At 44.5% G+C, this 19,402-nt stretch overlaps 1 protein-coding gene across 1 annotated transcript in view; it reads right to left on the bottom strand.

The window, feature by feature from the left end:
- abcg4a (ATP-binding cassette, sub-family G (WHITE), member 4a) overlaps positions 1-19,402 on the bottom strand; it is a 33,237-nt gene extending 13,835 nt beyond the window's left edge. The window contains exons 1-2 of the mRNA XM_061248407.1: positions 19,284-19,402; positions 9,649-9,883 (exon numbers count right to left, since the gene is read on the bottom strand). Of these exons, the coding sequence (XP_061104391.1) occupies positions 9,649-9,874 (226 nt within the window). The 5' untranslated portion in view covers positions 9,875-9,883; positions 19,284-19,402. The remainder of the gene's footprint in view (positions 1-9,648; positions 9,884-19,283) is intronic.

The raw sequence follows: 19,402 nt of genomic DNA, 5'->3' as shown, positions 1-19,402 counted from the left end.
AAAATGTATGTTTACATTAGAAGCATTGTAGCTCTTTGAATAAAAATGAACGAGGGCATATTTAGTCATATATTCTGTCAGATCTTCTGATGAACAGGCCCACCCCACACCAACAGGTCCCAAGGGCTGTGAGAACAAATGCCAGTGGGAACGCTGGCGTAGGTATGAATCACTTCAGTGATGTCAGTAGCACTCCCGGCAGGGAAGATTTATCACCCCTGAGCACAATTCCTGCCTCCAGAGTGACCAAATAGTCCGAGAGAGCATGGCACGATCCCTGCACTGAAGAACCGCACCCATCGTTAATCACCACGGGGACAAAGTACTCTGTGTTCCTTTCTGTTCCTTAAAGATGTTCTCTGTGTCAGATGCAGGGTGGCCTGTAGCGTGGTGGTTAAGGTAAATGACTGGGACACGCAAGGTCGGTGGTTGTAATCCAGGTGTAGCCACAATAAGCTGCACAGCCCTTGAGCAAGGCCCTTAACCCTGCATTGCTCCAGGGGAGGATTGTCTCCTGCTTAGTCTAATCAACTGTACGTAGCTCTGGATAAGAGCGTCTGCCAATAATGCCAATAATGTAATGCACTGTTCAACAGTTAAGGAGGTCCATTGTTGGAGTATCCGGTGAGACTTGTTTGATGTAAATTATGCAAGAGGAGCATGTGTTGAAACAGAAGTGAAACCAAATGGCTCCTCCCATTTATTGCTTTCCTCTAGCTCGGCCCCTTTCCCAAATGACCATTAACCAATCAGATCCTGCCACCACTCACAGCAGTTTCCATTAAAATTGCAGGTGACGATGTCTCTCTCGACTGTTTCACTGAATATTTTGCTGGCAGAGACTGTGAGGCGCATGTCACGGCACAGATATGCTGAGGGAACAATCAATCAGGTTTGGAAGACAAAAGTTTAATTGAACACAGTTTAATGATCCACCTTTCAGACGATACTGTACGAGAATGTGAGTAAATACACGGTGTGCTTATGTTGTGAGTAGTTACAAACATTGTGAGGGCAGACATAGATTGTACATTAGCTGAGCTTGTTTTTGTCGGGTGTAATTCAGTGGCTAAATGAGAGGTGAGTCTACACCCTGCATGACTCCACTCCCCTTCTGGCCATCTTTGGGGGAAGCTTCCCACGTGTGCCCTATAGCCCTGTGCATTCTAACCAGCCTTCCCAAATCTAAGGGCCAAGTCTACATTTCTGCCCAGAACAGGAAGCTCACTCCCAGGCCGGGAGGCTCAAAGTCCTGCTGTTTACCTTCCAATTAGGGGCTGATTTACACCTGGAACACCTGGTGACTTCAAACAAAGGCTCAAATGAGAGAAACTCTGAGACAGAGACGGTCCAAAAACAGCATACGCCCGATTTAGAGATCCAACCTATAGCCTCCTGCGGACCTATTAGCACCGACCTCACACTCAGTGTATTTAATATATATATAGCAGAGAGAGGGAGTGTGCTACATGCAATACATGGGTGGTACAGCAGTGTGTAACACAGGGTGATGGCCTGGCAGCCATCTTTGCACGAGAATACACCCCACACACACGAGCGCAGTTGATGACGGAGGCGTCTTAGTTGATTAAACTGGAGCATGACAGAGCGGCGTGCATTAGACGGAAAATCTGGCCCAGCCACCAAGGGAGCCTTTTCTTTGTTTGCCCGGAAAAGTACAATATAATGTCTACGTGTTCTAAATTTCAAGTTGTAAGATCTTATACGGCACATTTGAGACACTGCGTTCCAAACAGAGGTCCCTCCACACAGACTGACGGAAGCGGGCGGACTTTGACCTTCGCCCCCGCAACCCCCCCTCTGTCCCGCCGTGTTGCTGCCGGCCGTCGTGTCGAGTACGTTCTAAGAGCCAACCGCAGCGCCGACTCTAACTCCCATACCCCAATAACTGCTGAGACCTCCCTTTCCTGTTTCTCCCACTTAAGGCCCCCTCTCAAGCCACACTTTAAGTATTACGTAATTAACGCCGCCCCGAAAAGAATTTCTCCTGCATTGCAGACGGCTCTGCGTCACGACTTCGCCCGATGGCCCCACGCACGATAAATACACGAACTGAGAACTGCGAGAAAACGGGAGCCTTTCCCCAGGCCTTAAGCACACAGAGCGCTCTTGATGAACGCCCGTGTTTTGTAAAAGGACGCCCGCGTGCGGTCGCGCCCACGCTCGGCGGCCGTGCCGCGCGGCGGCCAGGGCGCGCGGACGCCCCGCCCCTCCATTAAGCCCTTTTTCCTGTACGTTTCATTTTATCTCTTCCATTATTGATGACCTCAGCCATCTCCTCCTCGCATTTCCTGGCAGCGTGCAGGCTGCCACGGCCTTGGGAAGTCGGGCGGCCCGACGGCCCCCCGTCCGGTTCCCCGCCGGAGGCCGGCTCCCTCCGTACCCTCCGCCCCCAACTCCCAGCGCCACCCTCAGGCCGTGAGTGGGATATTCTATAGTCCAGTGACAGGTTGAGCGTCACCGCCCACGAGAGCTACGAGGGAAGCCGAACACAAAAAGAACAAAAAGTTCTGACTTTGCACAGGAGCCGGGTGCAGAACCTTTCCAGCGTACGTGCTGTCACGAATACGAACGCATCGGGACATGACTATATCCCCGCCTGAAATCTATAGTACACGGATAAAAGGAAACCTTATCTCATCTCTGTGATACATCGCCCACTGTCCCTCTGAAATTAAATGTTACACCTTTTTGCACTGGAAATTATTCGCTGAGATCAATAGCAGCGTGCAGCGGGTGGATGAAGTGTTTACCTACAGAAGTGAACTACAATATTTACTACAATGTATTGGACGTATAGTACAGTAGGTATAAGAAATTGTTTACAATACAGAAAGGGCAACAATGGAATGGAAAAGGTAATAAACTATGTTTCCGCATGGATAGTCTCCAATCTGTTCCTGGTGTGAGTCCTGTCTAAAAAAAAAGCACCTTTCAGCAACTCGCTTGCTAACCCCGTGGCCCTGTAGCACGGACACAGCAGGTTCAGACATAGGCTATATCGTTAGTCAACTATAAAGGGAAGTCTGTAGTGACAGGATATAATTAGTTTTGTCCCACTGGGAATAGGCTGGATTTAAGTCATCCAGGACTCTTCAGGTTACTGCTGCATTAGCTCTTTGATGTCAATGCAGCCTGGACAGCTAACGGTCTCAATGCACCAAGCAGCCACAGGCTAGCTCACCGGTTGTCCTCGGCGAGACAAACGCATCTCCTCCAACCGGTACTCGTTCTCAGATTTTACTACAGACTTCACATTAGTATTAGACTACATTGTAGGAATGCTCACATTTCAACTGTAGTGGCCCCGGCACAGGTGCACAGGAGCCCAGCAAAGATCCCAGCAAAGATGCAAAAGGCATAAGCAGTGACTCCCAATTGGGCAAAGAGAAGGGAGAGCATGTGTTTACAACTTTGAAGGGCAGTCTGCCAAGTGTCAGTGTTCTTCTCCATGTGCTGGCTGCTTAAATACGGATAAAAAGCACAACATGTTAAACTATAAATTTGGAAATATACATGTACATTAAACTCCGGCAAAGCCACCTCACACATAAACAACCTATCGGATATTTTGACGACCTCATTTTAATCTTAACATCAAGATTGACAGGCTGGCAAAGACCCAACTTTGACAGGAGCAGTGCATTACCAGTACGTTCATACTCGATTTCCCAGTGCAACATACAACTACTGTACCTCCTACACTGAATGAATTTGACTGCCTACGTTCATCATTTTGTAAAAACAAGAAGAAAATGAACAAATTGGGTTTGATGAATGAATACATTTTTAGTAGAATAAGTGCAGCTATTGGGCTAATTTTTTTCCAGCTTCCACCGCCTCTGTGGTCACAATGAGGTTGGTTATGTGGGGGTACACTGCATTTTGAAATGACCCCAAAAAATACACTTATATTATGAAGTCTGCACATGAATGAAAGTGTCAATTATTAAATTCATGAACTGTAATGCAGGTTTTGACGCATAGTTGTCATATGCAATGCAGCACATATTGTGCTTTTTGTTTCAAAAGAAAATGCTTCTTTTCTTCCACCGCAGCACTTCCAACTCATCCCAGGTAAAGAGGAGATCAGGACTCAAGATCTGTACTTTCAAAAGGCACAAACTGCACCGCTTGAACACAAGCGATAGAGATGCATTAATGCCACGTGTGAGTGAAGGGCATTATCAGTCTGAGTTATATTGACGGCGGCACTAAGAGCGGTTCGATATCTGCAAAACTAAAGATTGGGCCATTTGGCCCGGCCCATCGGTTCCTGTGGCCGACTGATCTTCCTTCTGAAATCAACATACATTTACGGATTACCATCAGTACGATGACCTCTTCACATCTCAAAGGGAAGGTTCAATCTGTGTTACAGTACAATGGGGCCTTAAGTATCATTGCATGATGTTTATATTACATTACAATACATGTCATTTGGCTGACGCTTTTATCCAAAGCGACTTGTAGTTGATTAGACAAGCAGGAGACAATCCTCCCCTGGAGCAATGCAGGGTTAAGGGCCATTGCTCAAGGGCCCAACGGCTGTGCGGATCTTATTGTGGCTACACTGGGGATCGAACCACCGACCTTGCGGGTCCCAGTTATTTACCTTAAGCACAAACTCTGAGGATTTAAAGAGTATTTACTGCACTGTACTCCTGTGGCCTCACCCACTTCACTCATAGTGTTCAAATCCCATAATTCTGGCACAGATGTATACTGTTCTGTACTCATACACTAGGTAGACCTGTACACCAGATTGTTAATGTAAATATTTAATCAGATAATTACGTGGCAGCAACTGAATGCATAAAAGCATGCAGGTGTGGTCAAGAGGTTCAGCTGTTGTTCAGACCAAATTTCAAAATTGGGAAGAAATGTGATCTAAGTGACTTTGCAACTGTGCAATGATTGTCGGTGCCAGACAGGGTGGTTTGCGTATCTCTAGATTTAGCAGAGAATGGTGCAAAAAACAAAAAAACATCCAGTGAGCAGCAGTTCTGCAGGCAAAAACGCCTTGTTAACTGGTCGAAGCTGACAGGAATGTGACAGTAACCAAATAACCACACATTACAACAGCGGTATGCAGATGTCTCATCGGCATATTGTTATGTGTCTTCATCATACCTTGCACCGTTTCCTGATTGATACCCGTTACGACCTGTTTCGCCCCCGACTTCTGTGTTTTGTTTCTCCCTTCTGTCTGATTCTGAACCGGAGCTTTTCGACCTGTTTCTGCACCTCGACTTTTGTTTCTGGATTTAGTTTTTCGACCCTTCGCCTGTGACCACGATAACGTTTTGGATTATCCCTGATACACCTGTTTGCTGGAATTCTGACCTATTGCCTGGACTATCTATTACGAGCTGCCTGATCCCTGTTGTATCTGTTTGCTGTTTGACCTTCACCTGTCTGACCTGCTGCTTAATAATAAAGACTCTTATTATAAAGAATCCTCTGTCTTGGTCTTGCATCTGGGTCCCCTGTTCTACATGCCTGATACTTCTATTGCTTTCAACTACAGATGTATGCAACTACTGTGTGTCAAATATAATGTTCCTCCTCCACTAGAGTGAAAGAGACAGCCTGCTTTCACGCGGTGGCAGGAGAAACGTTCAGCGGCTGGGGAGTGTGTCCGATGGAGAACGAAACCCCTGGTAACTGTCCAATGTGGATCCGCTATGCTGAGGCAGCAGCCCCCAAAGTCTGCTGCTCGCGCGCCTACAGGCAGAGAGCCAAAGAAGGGTTAAAAAAACTGCACGTGCCACCAAGCCGTCAAGGTGACCTCAAAGGCCAGAGACAGAGAGGGCTCTGCGTGCTAACAGGGGGGACTCTCACACTACGATCGAACGTGAGCTCGCGTCTACGTCGAAGAGAGAGGCACGGCGAGCGAGGGGATGAACAAACGATGAACGACGGGGAGTGTGAGAATATGAGGAGGGGAAAGAGGGAACGATAGAGAGAAGTGGTTGCAGCACTGAGAAGGGGGAGGGGGAGCTAGAATGCCTCCCGTTGCTATTTTTCCCTTTAAGTAGAACCGGAGAGTGTTTATTCCTTTCCCCCACTTTGCAGATGAAAGGAAGCCCGAGCTTATAAGATCTGGTCCTCAGAGCTCCACAGTCCACCCACCTACATAGCCCCCCCCCCCCGCCCCCCCCCACTGGAGCGGGAAGCAGGGGGGGCTCGGGCACTCTGGAGAACGCGTCGACGGAGCGCACTCCTGCAACGACTATAACGTCTGCAGAGGGAACGCGCTCCACTTTTCATCGCCTGGCCTCAGCAGCGAGGCGCTAGCTAGAGGAGAGGCAGGTGGTGATGTAGTGTTTCCCCGGAACAGGCCTCTGGTCGTGGCACAAGGTTATGATGATGTCACAAAGCAAAGCAGGTGCAGTGGCGAAGGGGGCGGGGCTCCAAGGGGTTACTACGAGTCAGAGGAAAAATGAGGTACACGGAGGCAGACATTTTAAGTATATTTTGAATCGTCTTATTTGATGTGAGATCCATAAGTCTTGGGACAAAGACCTTTTTTTTTTTTACTCTGTAGCCAATTTTAGATTTGTAATCAAACAGATTTTGGTTAAAGTGCAGATTACATTTTGGTTTCACCTCCAGTACATAGTCCATAATATTTGGGACAAATAGCTTCATATGTGCTTTTGATTTGTCGGGTATGTTCAATCATTTCCTTAGTGCAAGTGCAAGATGGCTTTCAGTCGTGATTCTAGGCTTGTGATTGCCTTTGGAGTCATTTGTCAACATTACGACCAAGGATGAAGGGTCAAGGAAGCCATTATGAGGCTGAGAAATAAGAAAAATAGATATAGATATCGGCAAAAGAACAAACGTACCAAAATAAACTGTTTGGAAGCGTTTGGTTGAATTTGAGCAGACAAGATGCTTCTGTACACTTCAGAGCTTCAAAATTCTATCAGCAGTTAAATTATCAATGAAAACAAATGAACCAGCTCCCATGGCAGCCATACATGCCCAAACTATAACACCCCCAACCATAATGCTTCACATATGTGGGGGGACGGGGGTGCTTTGGATCTTGGGAGTTCCTTTTGGCTTCCACACTTTGCTCTCGCCATCTTGGTCTCATCTCCACAGTATCTGTAACTGTAACTTGATCATCCGGTGTTTGTGGCTAACTAGTTTGCATCTTGCAGTGTAATCTTGTTTGTTTGTGTTAATTCTTCTGCGGACAATTGTCACTGACACATCCCTGCCCGCCTCCTGGAGAGTGTTTCTGATCTTTTGGACAGGTGTTTCTGGGGGGATTGGTAAGCCTACTCTTTGGCCTATGTCTTTTTTCTCATTTCTCAGCCTGATAATGGCTTCCTTGAGACATTCATTGGTACAACTCTGGTCCTCGATTGAGAAATGGCAATAACTCCAAAGGCAATCAAAATCCTAGAATCAAGGCTAGATATTGGAAGCTCTTATATACGTAAGTGATTGAACACACCCGATTAATCGAAAAGCTATTTGTCCCAAATATTATGGTGCATGAACCGGGGAGACTGCATTTAAAAAAGTGCTGTATTTTCTATAAAGTGAAACCAAAATGTATAAAAAATTAATATTAATAAAAAGCTGAGAATCTGCACTTTAACCATGACGTGAATTGTTTAATTACAAATTGTTGTGTAAATTGTGGAGTACAGACTTATGGAGCTCACTGTATGTACTGTACATAACGTAATATACTCTACGAAAAGAATCACACTTTTAATATTCTGCAATGTATCACACATGACATAACAAAAAGTGCTGAACAAAGTGTTTATAAGCAATCAAAATAAAATACAGAAGACTATTCATACTTACACATATTATTCGTAATGTCCTATATGTGTATTGTATAATGCCTGTATGCTTCTGTGAGTGCATTCTGTGTTGTGTGAGATCATGATGAGCAAAAAGATAAAATATATCATGGATTACATTTTTTTTAAACTCGCCCCAAGGGAGAAATGTAATCTGGTAGAAAACTGGAAGAAAGGCAGATATCATGATTGAGAAAGAGGGAAGGAACTGAAGAGAGACATCGAGTCTCCTTTTTTAATTAAGATGACGAGTTTCAGATGACGTATGCGCTCCAGGAAGGGTCCCTGCTCCTGCATATAGTGGGGCAATAAATCACGTGGCACGTGGCTGCCCAGTCTCTGAGCCACAGCAGAACGAGGTAGCTTACTGAGGCTGCAGCTTGTGGGGTGGGGCAGAGATGGGGACCAAACAGGGCTCAAAAACTTTTCTATTTTGTCACCAGATCCAGACACTTCTACGGCACCCAAACAACATGAAAACATGGAACGCTCCAGAGTCCTGTATGTGTTGATTATACTCAGAAAGGGGAAACAAAAAAAACTAGCAAAACACAAATGGGGTGTATAGCTCCATCACCCTAAAATGCCCTAAAAACTCAACATGACTCCATTGCCCCATAGATATCACGCAAATCCATCCATGAATCATTTCATAAATCATAGCGAGTGAGACAGACGGATGCACAGCGACAATGACATGATCTATGCTCTATAAGCCTTATTTCTTTATTACCACTTCAAACTACCTCTGGTTATGCATGTTTGTGTGTGTGTGTGTTTGCCTGTGTCTAGCTGAAAACCTTCCTTCATTTTAACTAAAAGTGCTTTATTAAAAGCTCATGAAGCTAGCCTTCTATAATTAGTTTATTTGCCTGACGTGCTGCCGGATCCATCAAGCCTTGCTTCAAACACCCCCGAGAGAGCCACTCCTAAACTAGCAGCACTTATTGCAGGGAACACAAACAAAAAATTATGTGGAAATAATATGACAAACTGACCGCTTTTGTGGCTTTCTCTCGCCATTTTATAAATGATAAGAGCAGGACCCCCATAGCACCCAAAACAGACAGATCTCACAGAACATTTCCATTGTTTACACGGGAATGGGGATCAGGAATGGTGAAATAATAAGGGCTCAAACAGGTTGATTTCACGTGCACATTTATGGCAGTTGGTGCCAGTTCGAACTCACAGAATTCTCACTAATAGCCAGGTCAATATTTTCACTGGACACTGGTTAGTGCTGTTGGCTTGTGTTAGCTACATCATGCTAACGTCACACAGGGCTCGATAATGGTTAACAACTCCCTAGCACGACTCACTTTTATCACTACTGCTGTGTAAGTGTGAAAAAAGTGGATGAACTATGTTGTTTTGTGAGAAACGCACCGTTGAGTTCACGTGCACACACCGCAGTCCAGATTCTAAAGCTCCATTTTTGGTAAATGGTTGGCATTTATATAGCGCCTTTATCCAAACACACACCGACGGCGATTGGCTGCCATGCAAGGCGCCGACCAGCTCGTCAGGAGCATTTGGGGGTTAGGTGTCTTGCTCAGACACTTCGACACAGTCCGGGCGGGGGATCGAACCGGCAACCCTCCGACTGCCAGACAACTGCGCTTACTGCCTGAGCCATGTCGCCCCCCATTTTTGCCCTCCCTACTTGTCGTAGGGTTTCTCACAAGATGGGGTGGCAAGGACGAGGCAGAGGGAAACTGAAGGAGGCCAGGAGAGAGGCGGAAAAGGAAGTGGAGAGGAAGAGGAGAACGTGACAAGATGGACGCCCTACCTCTCCGGCGCCAGCAGGGACCCTCGCGGATGGAGTAGGAGAGCTCGGTGAACTCCAGGTCCACGGTGGAGCGTCGCGGGAGGTGGGAGAAGCGCTGGGCCTCCGTGATGTGATTCTCCACCTTCTTCAGGTGCGTCAGCAGGGGCGGCTCCGGTGCACCCCCGTTGCGAATGGTCTCCTCCATGGGGATGCTGACCGCTCCGGGTTCCAACGACTTCTCGGCCATACCAGCGTGCTTAAAAAGAGGGGGGGGGGGGGGGGGGGGAGGGACAACTTTTTAATTTTGCGTTCTTTTTTAAATAACTGAAAAAGACGACCATGTATGTTTTTTTTATGGATGCTACTGCAAACAAAGCTTATAGTAGAAATACACATCTGAACCTGTAAGCAGGACAACGCCAGCAGATCAATGGCCTGGATTCAAAGGAACCCTTTGTCTTTAACACCGAGTGATGAATATAGTATATCTTTTCAAAAGTTCTCACCATTTCAATTTTGAAGCTACAAGTCGCTAACAAAACAATCGTGATAGATGTCCAGCTATCGGAGAAAATCAGCAGCTCAGATCCTGTTTATGGCCTCTGTTTTCACCAAATTGTTGTTTACAAACAAAAGTGACTGCAGTAAGGGCGTGCCAGAAGCCTCTGGTATCCTGCTGGCACAGTTCATAAATGCAGTTCTTAAAGCCCCCAGGTGTTTCCTAGCAAAGCAAATGATGTGAAGTCTGTGGAGGTAGTCCGGGCAGACAACTCGAGCATCTACCTGTGGGCTCTGTTTCTCAAAACCCCAATGAGAGGGCGGGCTTATAATCACTCTCTGTAGTTCTGGCTGGCTTACAATAGGGAGAGCCTTGACACCAAAGTTTGCATTACATTAAACCTCAATAAATATTGCTCAATTCATTGTGTCTCACTGAACTATTCTATATATTCTGATGAAATTGGATATCGGTGGGCTAGCTAGCCTGCTAGCTATGAAGCTATAGAGTTTATTTAATCACGTTTGCCAGCAGGCTATCCACCAGATTAGTAACTGTATGTTTGTCACTAATAAGACAAATGTTTTTAGAGATGCGTGTTTAGAGGCAGGAGTGCCCCTCTCCTCTAAATACCACCCTCCCCTCAAGAAGAGAGACAAAACTTCGATCGAAAGAAAAGTTGACTTGATGAAGTGTGAAAAAACATTGTAAGGGCGTGACAAAAACCGAAAATGAAAATTTTTTATCAAAGAAAATTCTAAAATTAATACAAAATAGTTTAAAATACGGTCAAACATGACATGTTTTCATATTTTTTGGTTTAACAAGTTATTTTTCAGTTTCAACATGCATTTTTTACCTTTAAACTACAATTCATTTTTTGGTTTACAAATATAAAGTCTCTAATTTAACTAATATATTAGTTAGTAGTTAACAAATATATTAACTAATGAAAAGTTAATTTATTTACTTTAATGCTTAAGGTATTTGTACATCAATTAATTAATGCTAACAACTAAATTAGTTCATGTTAATTCCTTCTATGACAAATGTGACCATTTGTTACAGTATATAAAAAATTAATATTGTCACATATTACCTTTATTCTAAGGGATGTGCATGGATGTTCATGTTAAGCCTTAAGAATTTGCCTAATTCTAGCAATATAGTCCTATCTGGCAGAGTGTGGGTGGACAGAAAAGACAATCTGTACAATAAGCAAAGCTACAACCTGATTTTATGCTCTTATGTTTCCCCTGCTTCTGGTGGATAACATTATAATTTATCTATTTGCCAGATGCACTTATCCAGAGTTTCTTACAAAGCTGTAAGGCTGGATACGTATATCTGACAGGCCAGAGCACAAGAGATGCCAAAACCAGAGCATTGCTACAGAACAGGGAGCTGCACATCAGTGATGGAGCATCAAGATAAAGGAAAACAGTCCCCAGATAAGAGTCTAAAGTCACAATGCAAGAGTGACACACAGGGAGTGGTCTTTATACAGAGGCCATTTTATTTTCTACTTTTCTACAGGGTTCTGTGTGACCAATGAGTACATGGGACACGGTAATTATGCGTGGCTGTAGTCATTTTTAATCCTGCCAACACTGTCAGTCCTGTAGTAGCAATGATAGTGTTGAAGTATTTTATTTAATTGAGACCTAAGTTATAGATTGTTCTTCTATAAGCATAAATGGAATAAGCATACCTGGAAAAAGACACGATGGAGTGAATATTAATTCAGAACTAAAATGATTACAATCCCCCTTCCAGTTTCATATAAGGCCTTATGTCCCTAGACTCCATACATCACCCAGAAAGCACCTACACACAATAATCACAGCATCGACAAAACAATCACAAAAACATCCACACTACATCTCACACTTAAAAACACAGAGGCTAATTTTAGATGGCAGGAGCATTCCAATTTGGCTAAAACGCTTTGGTTATCTCGCCGATGATCGAAACGAGGAACAGCGTTCCAGAACCAGGCTCTGTCTGGGCGTTTCAGACAAGCACCAAGGGCACAGACGCAGGCAGGACGGGGGGGGGGGGGGGGGCAGAAACGCTCCGCTGCGGTCAACCGTCATTACGCTCCAAGGGGAAGTCACAGGCCGGCCCATCACATCTACAGACTGTGGGGACACTATATCGAGCACGCGTAACCGCTTCACACAGCAGCCTGCTCAGCCCCTTGTGTGATGCAGTAAGGGAGCGCGTTAAAAGTGCCCTGTGGGTGCTGTCGCCCAGTGCAGCCGGCTAGAACGTGTTTTGTCGTGTTTACAGCTCTCTTCATGTTATGGCCGTCTATATTATTGTCTGTTCACACGTATTATTATTATTAGTTTTAGCAATACAGCAACATTTAATCTGATCCACTAAAAAAATAGAGTTGGGCATCCCAGAGTCCGCCATCAGGCCCCTCCAATTTATCCAGAATGCAGCAGCTTGTCTGGTCTTCAACCTACCCTAATACTCACGTCACCCCCCTGCTTACTTCCCTCCACTGGCTGCCTGTCATGGCTCGCATCAAATTCAAAACATTGGTGCTAGCCTTCCAAGCAGTTAAGGGGTATTCCCCAGCTTACCTACAAAAAATCATCAGACCCTACACCCCTGCCAGACCTCTTCGTTCAGCCTCCACAGGCCGCTTGGCACCTCCCCCTCTCCGAACCTCCACCTCACGCTCACGACTACTGTCTGTTCTGGCTCCACGGTGGTGGAATGAACTCCCCGTTGAGGTCAGAACTGTAGAATCTCTCCCCACCTTCAAGCGCAAACTGATGACGCACCTCTTCAAGCAGCACCTCTCCCCTTCCCTCCCTACCTCCCTGTGAACCTTAATTGTTGTCTTTCTGTGATTTACTTTGTGTATCGGTATTTTTAGTTGGCTAGGTAAGCAGTGTTTGGATAGTTAAGTTTGGTCACTTTTGCTTTGTTGTTTGTTTGTTTATTTGTTTGTTTAAAAAAAAATGCAAAAAAATTCTTATGCTCTTATGTTAAAAAATCTTTGTTGTGCAGGTAGCAGTTGAAATTGTACTTCCCTCTAGGGTCTTTCAGCGCACTTATCCCTGGTTATGGGTATGCACTTTATTGTACGTCGCTCTGGATAAGAGCATCTGCCAAATGCCATTAATGCAATGTAATGTATTGAACTGCAGCTGACAATACGAGGTCACTGCAGGAGCCATAAAAACAGACAGTGGGAACCGAAATTTGACTCATATCTCATATTTAGGACACCTCGCTTTGGAATACAAAATGTATCCCTGGTAAAGTTCAGCAGATAAAAACAGGCATGTCTCACATATCTTGCGGAAGTGTCTGTCCAATGGAGCATCCTGCTAAAGAAGTGTTTCTCAGTGTTTCCAAGGATCATGAAGTCAGGTGTGGAATCCCGACAAATCAAAGTCAACACACTCACACACACACATACACACACACACATTGACAGACACACACACACAACTGGTGCCATGTTCACACTGCATGTCAGCACATCCTGGCTGTAGCCCTGCCCAGGTGACGACCCCTCCACACCGTGAATGATAACCATAACAATAACTATAACAAGTGGAGTCCGCACTACAACTATAATGACAATGACAAGTAAGGAAGGATGTTTTTGGGATCACGGCAATTTTTTCCAGCTGCAAGAACGATAAAACACTGATAGGCAATCAAAATCCAACCAGATTTACGGAGCGGCAAATGCAAAATGGCAGTTGACATCGCTGAGAGACAACTGTAAGTACAACAGGACGTTCGTCATTGTGGATGTTCAGATTGTTATTGTTATAGGTATAGTTATCTTTCTTGGTGTGGATGGGTCTTAAAAGCTTTTCTGAAACGACGTCTCATTTCAGAAACACACCACCTGCACTCCCCTATTGCGTTGCACCATGCTTTACTTAATGTCACTTCAATTTTTAGATCGCAACTATTCTTACCATTAGAATGTTGGCAAAACCCTCCAGAAAAAGCCAAACAATGGCCAACACTGAAGGTCTATATAGCTTTGTGTACTACACAGGTAAAAATGGTAAAGCATATGTGCATGTAAATACCATAATATAAAGACTAATTGTCTGCACTTTTGTCTCAAATTGATCTCTCTCTCTCCTGCTCTCTCCCGCTCTCTCTCTCTCTCTCTCCACCCCCCCCCCCCCCCCTCTCTCACTCCCAGTGAGCTATGGCTCAGTACAATATTTACTCAGACCAGTGACGGGTCACTTCTTCCTTTCGCACCACACAGCACAACACCTGATCCCAGACAACACCTCTTTTGTAAGGTGATCTGAATAATCCTTATTATTCCCTCTTTTTGCCTCCCTGCCTCTATTATAGTGGCCAATCAGTCATACAAGACAAGGCCCAACAGATAGCCCATTTGGCTCTAAAACAAAATCCTACACAACAACCACATTTCTACATCAAAAAGTACACAAGTACAAAAGGTGCTCTGAAGGTTGGCCCAGCATACCAGACTCTAATTATAAATACTAATTCTTTGTATCCGCTGGTCCTAACATATTGGGCGGCCTGTAGTGTAGTGGTTAAGGTAAATGACTGGGACCCTCAAGGTCGGTGGTTCTAATCCCGGTGTAGCCACAATGTGATCCGCACAGCCGTTGGGCCCTTGAGCAAGGCCCTTAACCCTGCATTGCTCCAGGGGAGGATTGTCTCCTGCTCAGTCTAATCAACTGTATGTCGCTCTGGTTAAGAGCGTCTGCCAAATGCCAATAATGTAATGTAATGTAATGTAATGTAATATTGGTTCACATTTGGTTAAAAATTGTATTGAAACAGCATGTTTTGAGAAACTGTTACTCTGGGTCATGTGGAAGCTGTGAACACATTTTCTATGCCCCGACAGATTTGATCAATTCAGATTTTTAGAGGACCTTACTACGTAGTATATAGTATAATATAAGCAGCAGGCACATGCACACATAGGGGCCAGCCAGTGCCAAAGCACCTGCCCAATTGCCTTAATTGGAGAAAGCGCCTTCTGCCTACATAATTTCTCTCAGTTATTTCTCTCTTGCCAAACCAAAGCAGTCGCTCTCTGCCCTGCTCTACATGTGGAGGGCACCTTCCCCTGTTATGGTAACAGCGCATGCTCCGTTGTTTTTTACTTCATCATGACGTCCTCTCCCCACGCTACGTCCTCCTGACTAACTGACAAAAGAGTGGTCATCTGCAAAAGACTGCAGGACGAGAGGCAAAATACAGGAAGAGAGTTGTTGAGATGAAGTCTGTCAAGTAAAATCAACAATAGTAGTAGACACCGACTGTCATTCTTGCTGGCTTTTTGATGTCTGATCATGAAGTTTTAGCCGATTAGATAGCAGGCATGCCAGGCAGCTTAGAAGCTAGCTAGTTAGCTATACTAACGTTTAGGGGTGGGTGAGCCGCAGTTAGATGTTGTTTATAATGAATTATGTTTATTTTCCATTTCCTGGGGACAGTACACATTAATCAACATTTTCAGTTTCCACATCAATGTAAATGTGCCAGAGTTAGCTAATGAGCTCGTTTTCATCTGCGGTCTCTAACCTGCATGTCTCTGGACTGTGGGAGGAAACTATTCGGAAGAAACTCCATGCAGAAAGGTCAGAAAATATATTGTGTATTTTAACTGAATCTGCTCATTGCTGAAACAAACAGGATCTTAAAGCTGCAATGACTAGACCAGGGGTCCGCATCCCTGATGCAGGGATTGCTGGGGATTTTTTCTCATAAAAACTGATTCAGACCCAAGACACACGGTGAGGTGAGTTAACTATGCAATGAACTGCTTTCATTGATCAATTACGTGCTGGGTAACAACGAAAGCCAGCACACCCTGTGGACTAGACACAACCATGGTCCCTCCCTCGAGTCCCCTGTATAAATATCATTGCTCCCATTTTGAACTTGCCCGTTCTCGACAGACACCATCATGAGCTCACAAGAGTACTATCTGAATTCTTGTATCCTGACAGGATATCTATCAATTGTATTGCGTTGTTTTCTTTTGCATTTTTACTTAGCCTCTATTGCAGCAAATGTATGCAGTTGCATGCAGGGGCGCTTTCACTTAGCGTCGTGGCGTGGAACTTTTGCTAGCCGCTGCTAGCTGGCTGCGGCTTTCTTCTTACGGAAAGAAAGGGGGGTTCCATTTCTCCTTTTTGAGCACCTGCCCCATTAAAAGTCTGTGCAGTGGCCTGACAAGCAGTATTATATTATTGTTCATTATTATTAAACGTCAGAAATAATAGCTGTCGAAATAATACTGGCACAGATTACACAACCATTTCTACAGCTGAATATTCACAGAAACATTTTTGACGCGCAAGGATGTGTTGGAAATGCCTTTTACACTATTCAAACCTGCACCTTTTTCCGCTTCCTTGAGCCATTTCTTAATGGGATTAATCAAAACATGTGATACACCCTTTTAGCGTGAACACAAGGTTTTTTTTTTTACAAAATGTCAATGCAAAAATGCAAATACATATGCACAATGCAGATCTACAGAACGGTGGGAATATGCGCTGCACTGTCTGCGGTCTCTGCCCGTTGTTTCTGAGGCAGATCCCGTTTCATCTGAGATGCGCCATTGTGCTGAATCAGAGAAACGTCTGGATAGCAGAGAATCCCCCTGAGCCAGAAGGGAAGGGAGCCACACAAGCTACTGCAGGAGGAGGAAACACGAGGAGGATAACAGCAGGCGTCTCACACAACCTTTTCTCTTCCCCACCCGCCCCGACCAAAACCCCTGTAATACCGTCACAACTATTACAGAAGGCCAGGGCCTGGGCCCAGTCCGGCCAGGAGGAATACTGGCACGGCACCAATAATTCATCCATCAATCACACAATTTTCCAATGCAAAGAGTATAAACATTTAAATATGTAAATTTCATGTGGGGTGTTAAAGCCAGGAAGACCAATGCTTATTCAGCAGGAGAGGAAAAAGTGACTCAAGGGTGATGGTGAGAGAATAATGAGACAAACTGTGGTTGATCTGAGAGACGTGCGAATGGAAGGCCATACAGTTAGAGTTGAGAAGATACAATGTGAACTATTTGCAGTTGAGTTGGTTAAACAAGACACACATACAGGAAAAAAACAACACCGACACTCTTGACTTTTTGTCAAGAAAAATTAAAACATTTCCTGAAACAAGTCCTCTACGGGCAACCAAAGGCAAATTTACTTCACCTATTTTGTTAAGATTACAAAATTGATCTAGCTGGAGGGGAAGCCACACTGAAACAGGTGCACTAACCCCCCCTGGCTGTGTAGTCAGGTCTGCGTGCAGCACGGAGCCAGCAAGAAGGGACGGGCTCGGTTAGCGTAGCCGCCTCCCAGTGTCCAAGCCTCTGGTTTCCACTGTCGCTACAATGTGATTCACAATTCTGCCCATGCATAGGGATGGAATGTCACACGCCGCCCGACCGGCTGCTCTCGAGAACTCAGTGACAATGCCTTCACTTGCTGTGACACAGAACTTGTTAGAAACAACACCACGGAAGTCGTTGTAAAATTATGTACAGTTTGAACACATTTCTGTATAATATTTATGAATAGAACGCAATCAGTTCAATCTCATTTCCCCCATTCAATCTTATTTCCTTTGTTTCAAACAGACAGCAACCCGTGCCACTTGTGTGACGTACACCGGAATTGATAGGTGCTACAACTGCATTATGTTAGGAGCCCAGTAGTTGCATGCCATCAAACAAACTGCCCAGAAACAGAAAATATTTTGATTGTACTGCAGACCCGTTCTACACCCAGAACTAGATCGTCTCTGGGTGGTGTAGCATGCAACATTATATAAAAACAGCGTGAATCCCCCTAGCTCACCCACACAGACCTCGATAAACAGGCCTTGTTGACTGTAAGCTTCTTCATTTAAGTGAAAATGAAACAGCAGTCCAACGGAAACCACACACCTTTTCCCCCGGTCAAACAAAGCGCCTTTCAGCAAAGGATGCAAGGACTGAATCTTTACTCAGGAAGACTTGAGTAAGAACCTACACCTACAGACTCGGAGAGGTGAGGGAGGGGATGGGAGTGCACTCTCACACACACAAACCACAGTTAAGTGGGTTCTTCATCTCCATGAGAAAACTTAAAACTGCATAAGGGCCTAAGCGGTGCAATGTGCATTGCAGGAAGGAAAACAGAGGGGTAAATCAATCTCCACAGGATAGTCATCAATCCACACATTGGCCACTAGAAAAAAACCATGACATCATTTCTGTTTCACACAACTCCATCTTCCCAGCCATCAAGTTATTTGGATTTTATAGACGCATTTTCCATTAGAGGATCCTTTTAGGGCAGACGCATTATTTCATACACATTATCATATGTATCATAAAAATATATGTCATGTATACTCTGCGTAATTCGGGGGTTATAATTAATTTGCATCAATGGGGGTTATAGTTACACTGAAAATAACTAAAACACTAATAACCCAGATGACCATGACCATCTGTATAACAATACAAAAATCTACCAACGTCTAATACTTGTAACACATTGCAAAATGCACTGCCTTTGTTCTGAAGAATAACGTGACCACCCAATGCATTAAGCCAACCCGGTATAAAAGGACGGACTCCACAGAAGCCTAGAAAAACAAACAATTGAAATCAAACAGTTAAGAGATCACGGTGGTCCTTCAATTTCAGCACGCGCAATACATACAAGGCAAAGAATCTCAATCTAATTATTTAATCACACGCGCCAGGAGTGGCCGTAAGGAAATAAATCAACTCCCGCCCCTGCAATTATCCAATCCAAGCCCTCTGGTACGCTAGCATTGCTTATGAAGTGCAAATAAAATCCAATTTATTTGCACCGGCAACACTTGTTACGGTAAAGCAATGTCCTTGGCGTGATTTGAATGCTGTAAAAGTAGCAATGGTGCATTCATAACAGGTTACAATAATGTTTAGGCAAGAAACTAACATCTTTTTTTTTTATCGAGAACTGACCTTACTCTTTACATCGGCCATTAAAGGACCACACTATTTCACAACATATATTTCAATTTCCAATGTTTTTCTAAATAAAGAGTTAAAGATACCATGTTTGTAAAAAAAAATAAAAAAATAAAACAAAAACACACAAAGACTAGCATAGCCTACCTTTGATTGTTTTAGCGGTGAGCAACCGAGATACCCCGTATGCGTCAGCTGTGCCCCCCTTTTACTGCCAAGTCCGATTCATTCCTCCGCGCTTGACAGAAAGAAACAGTAGATTACAC

Source organism: Conger conger, chromosome 7 (genome assembly GCF_963514075.1).
Source record: "Conger conger chromosome 7, fConCon1.1, whole genome shotgun sequence".
In the NCBI taxonomy this organism is placed as follows: Eukaryota; Metazoa; Chordata; class Actinopteri; order Anguilliformes; family Congridae; genus Conger; species Conger conger.
This window is presented reverse-complemented; position numbering and strand designations above follow the sequence as displayed.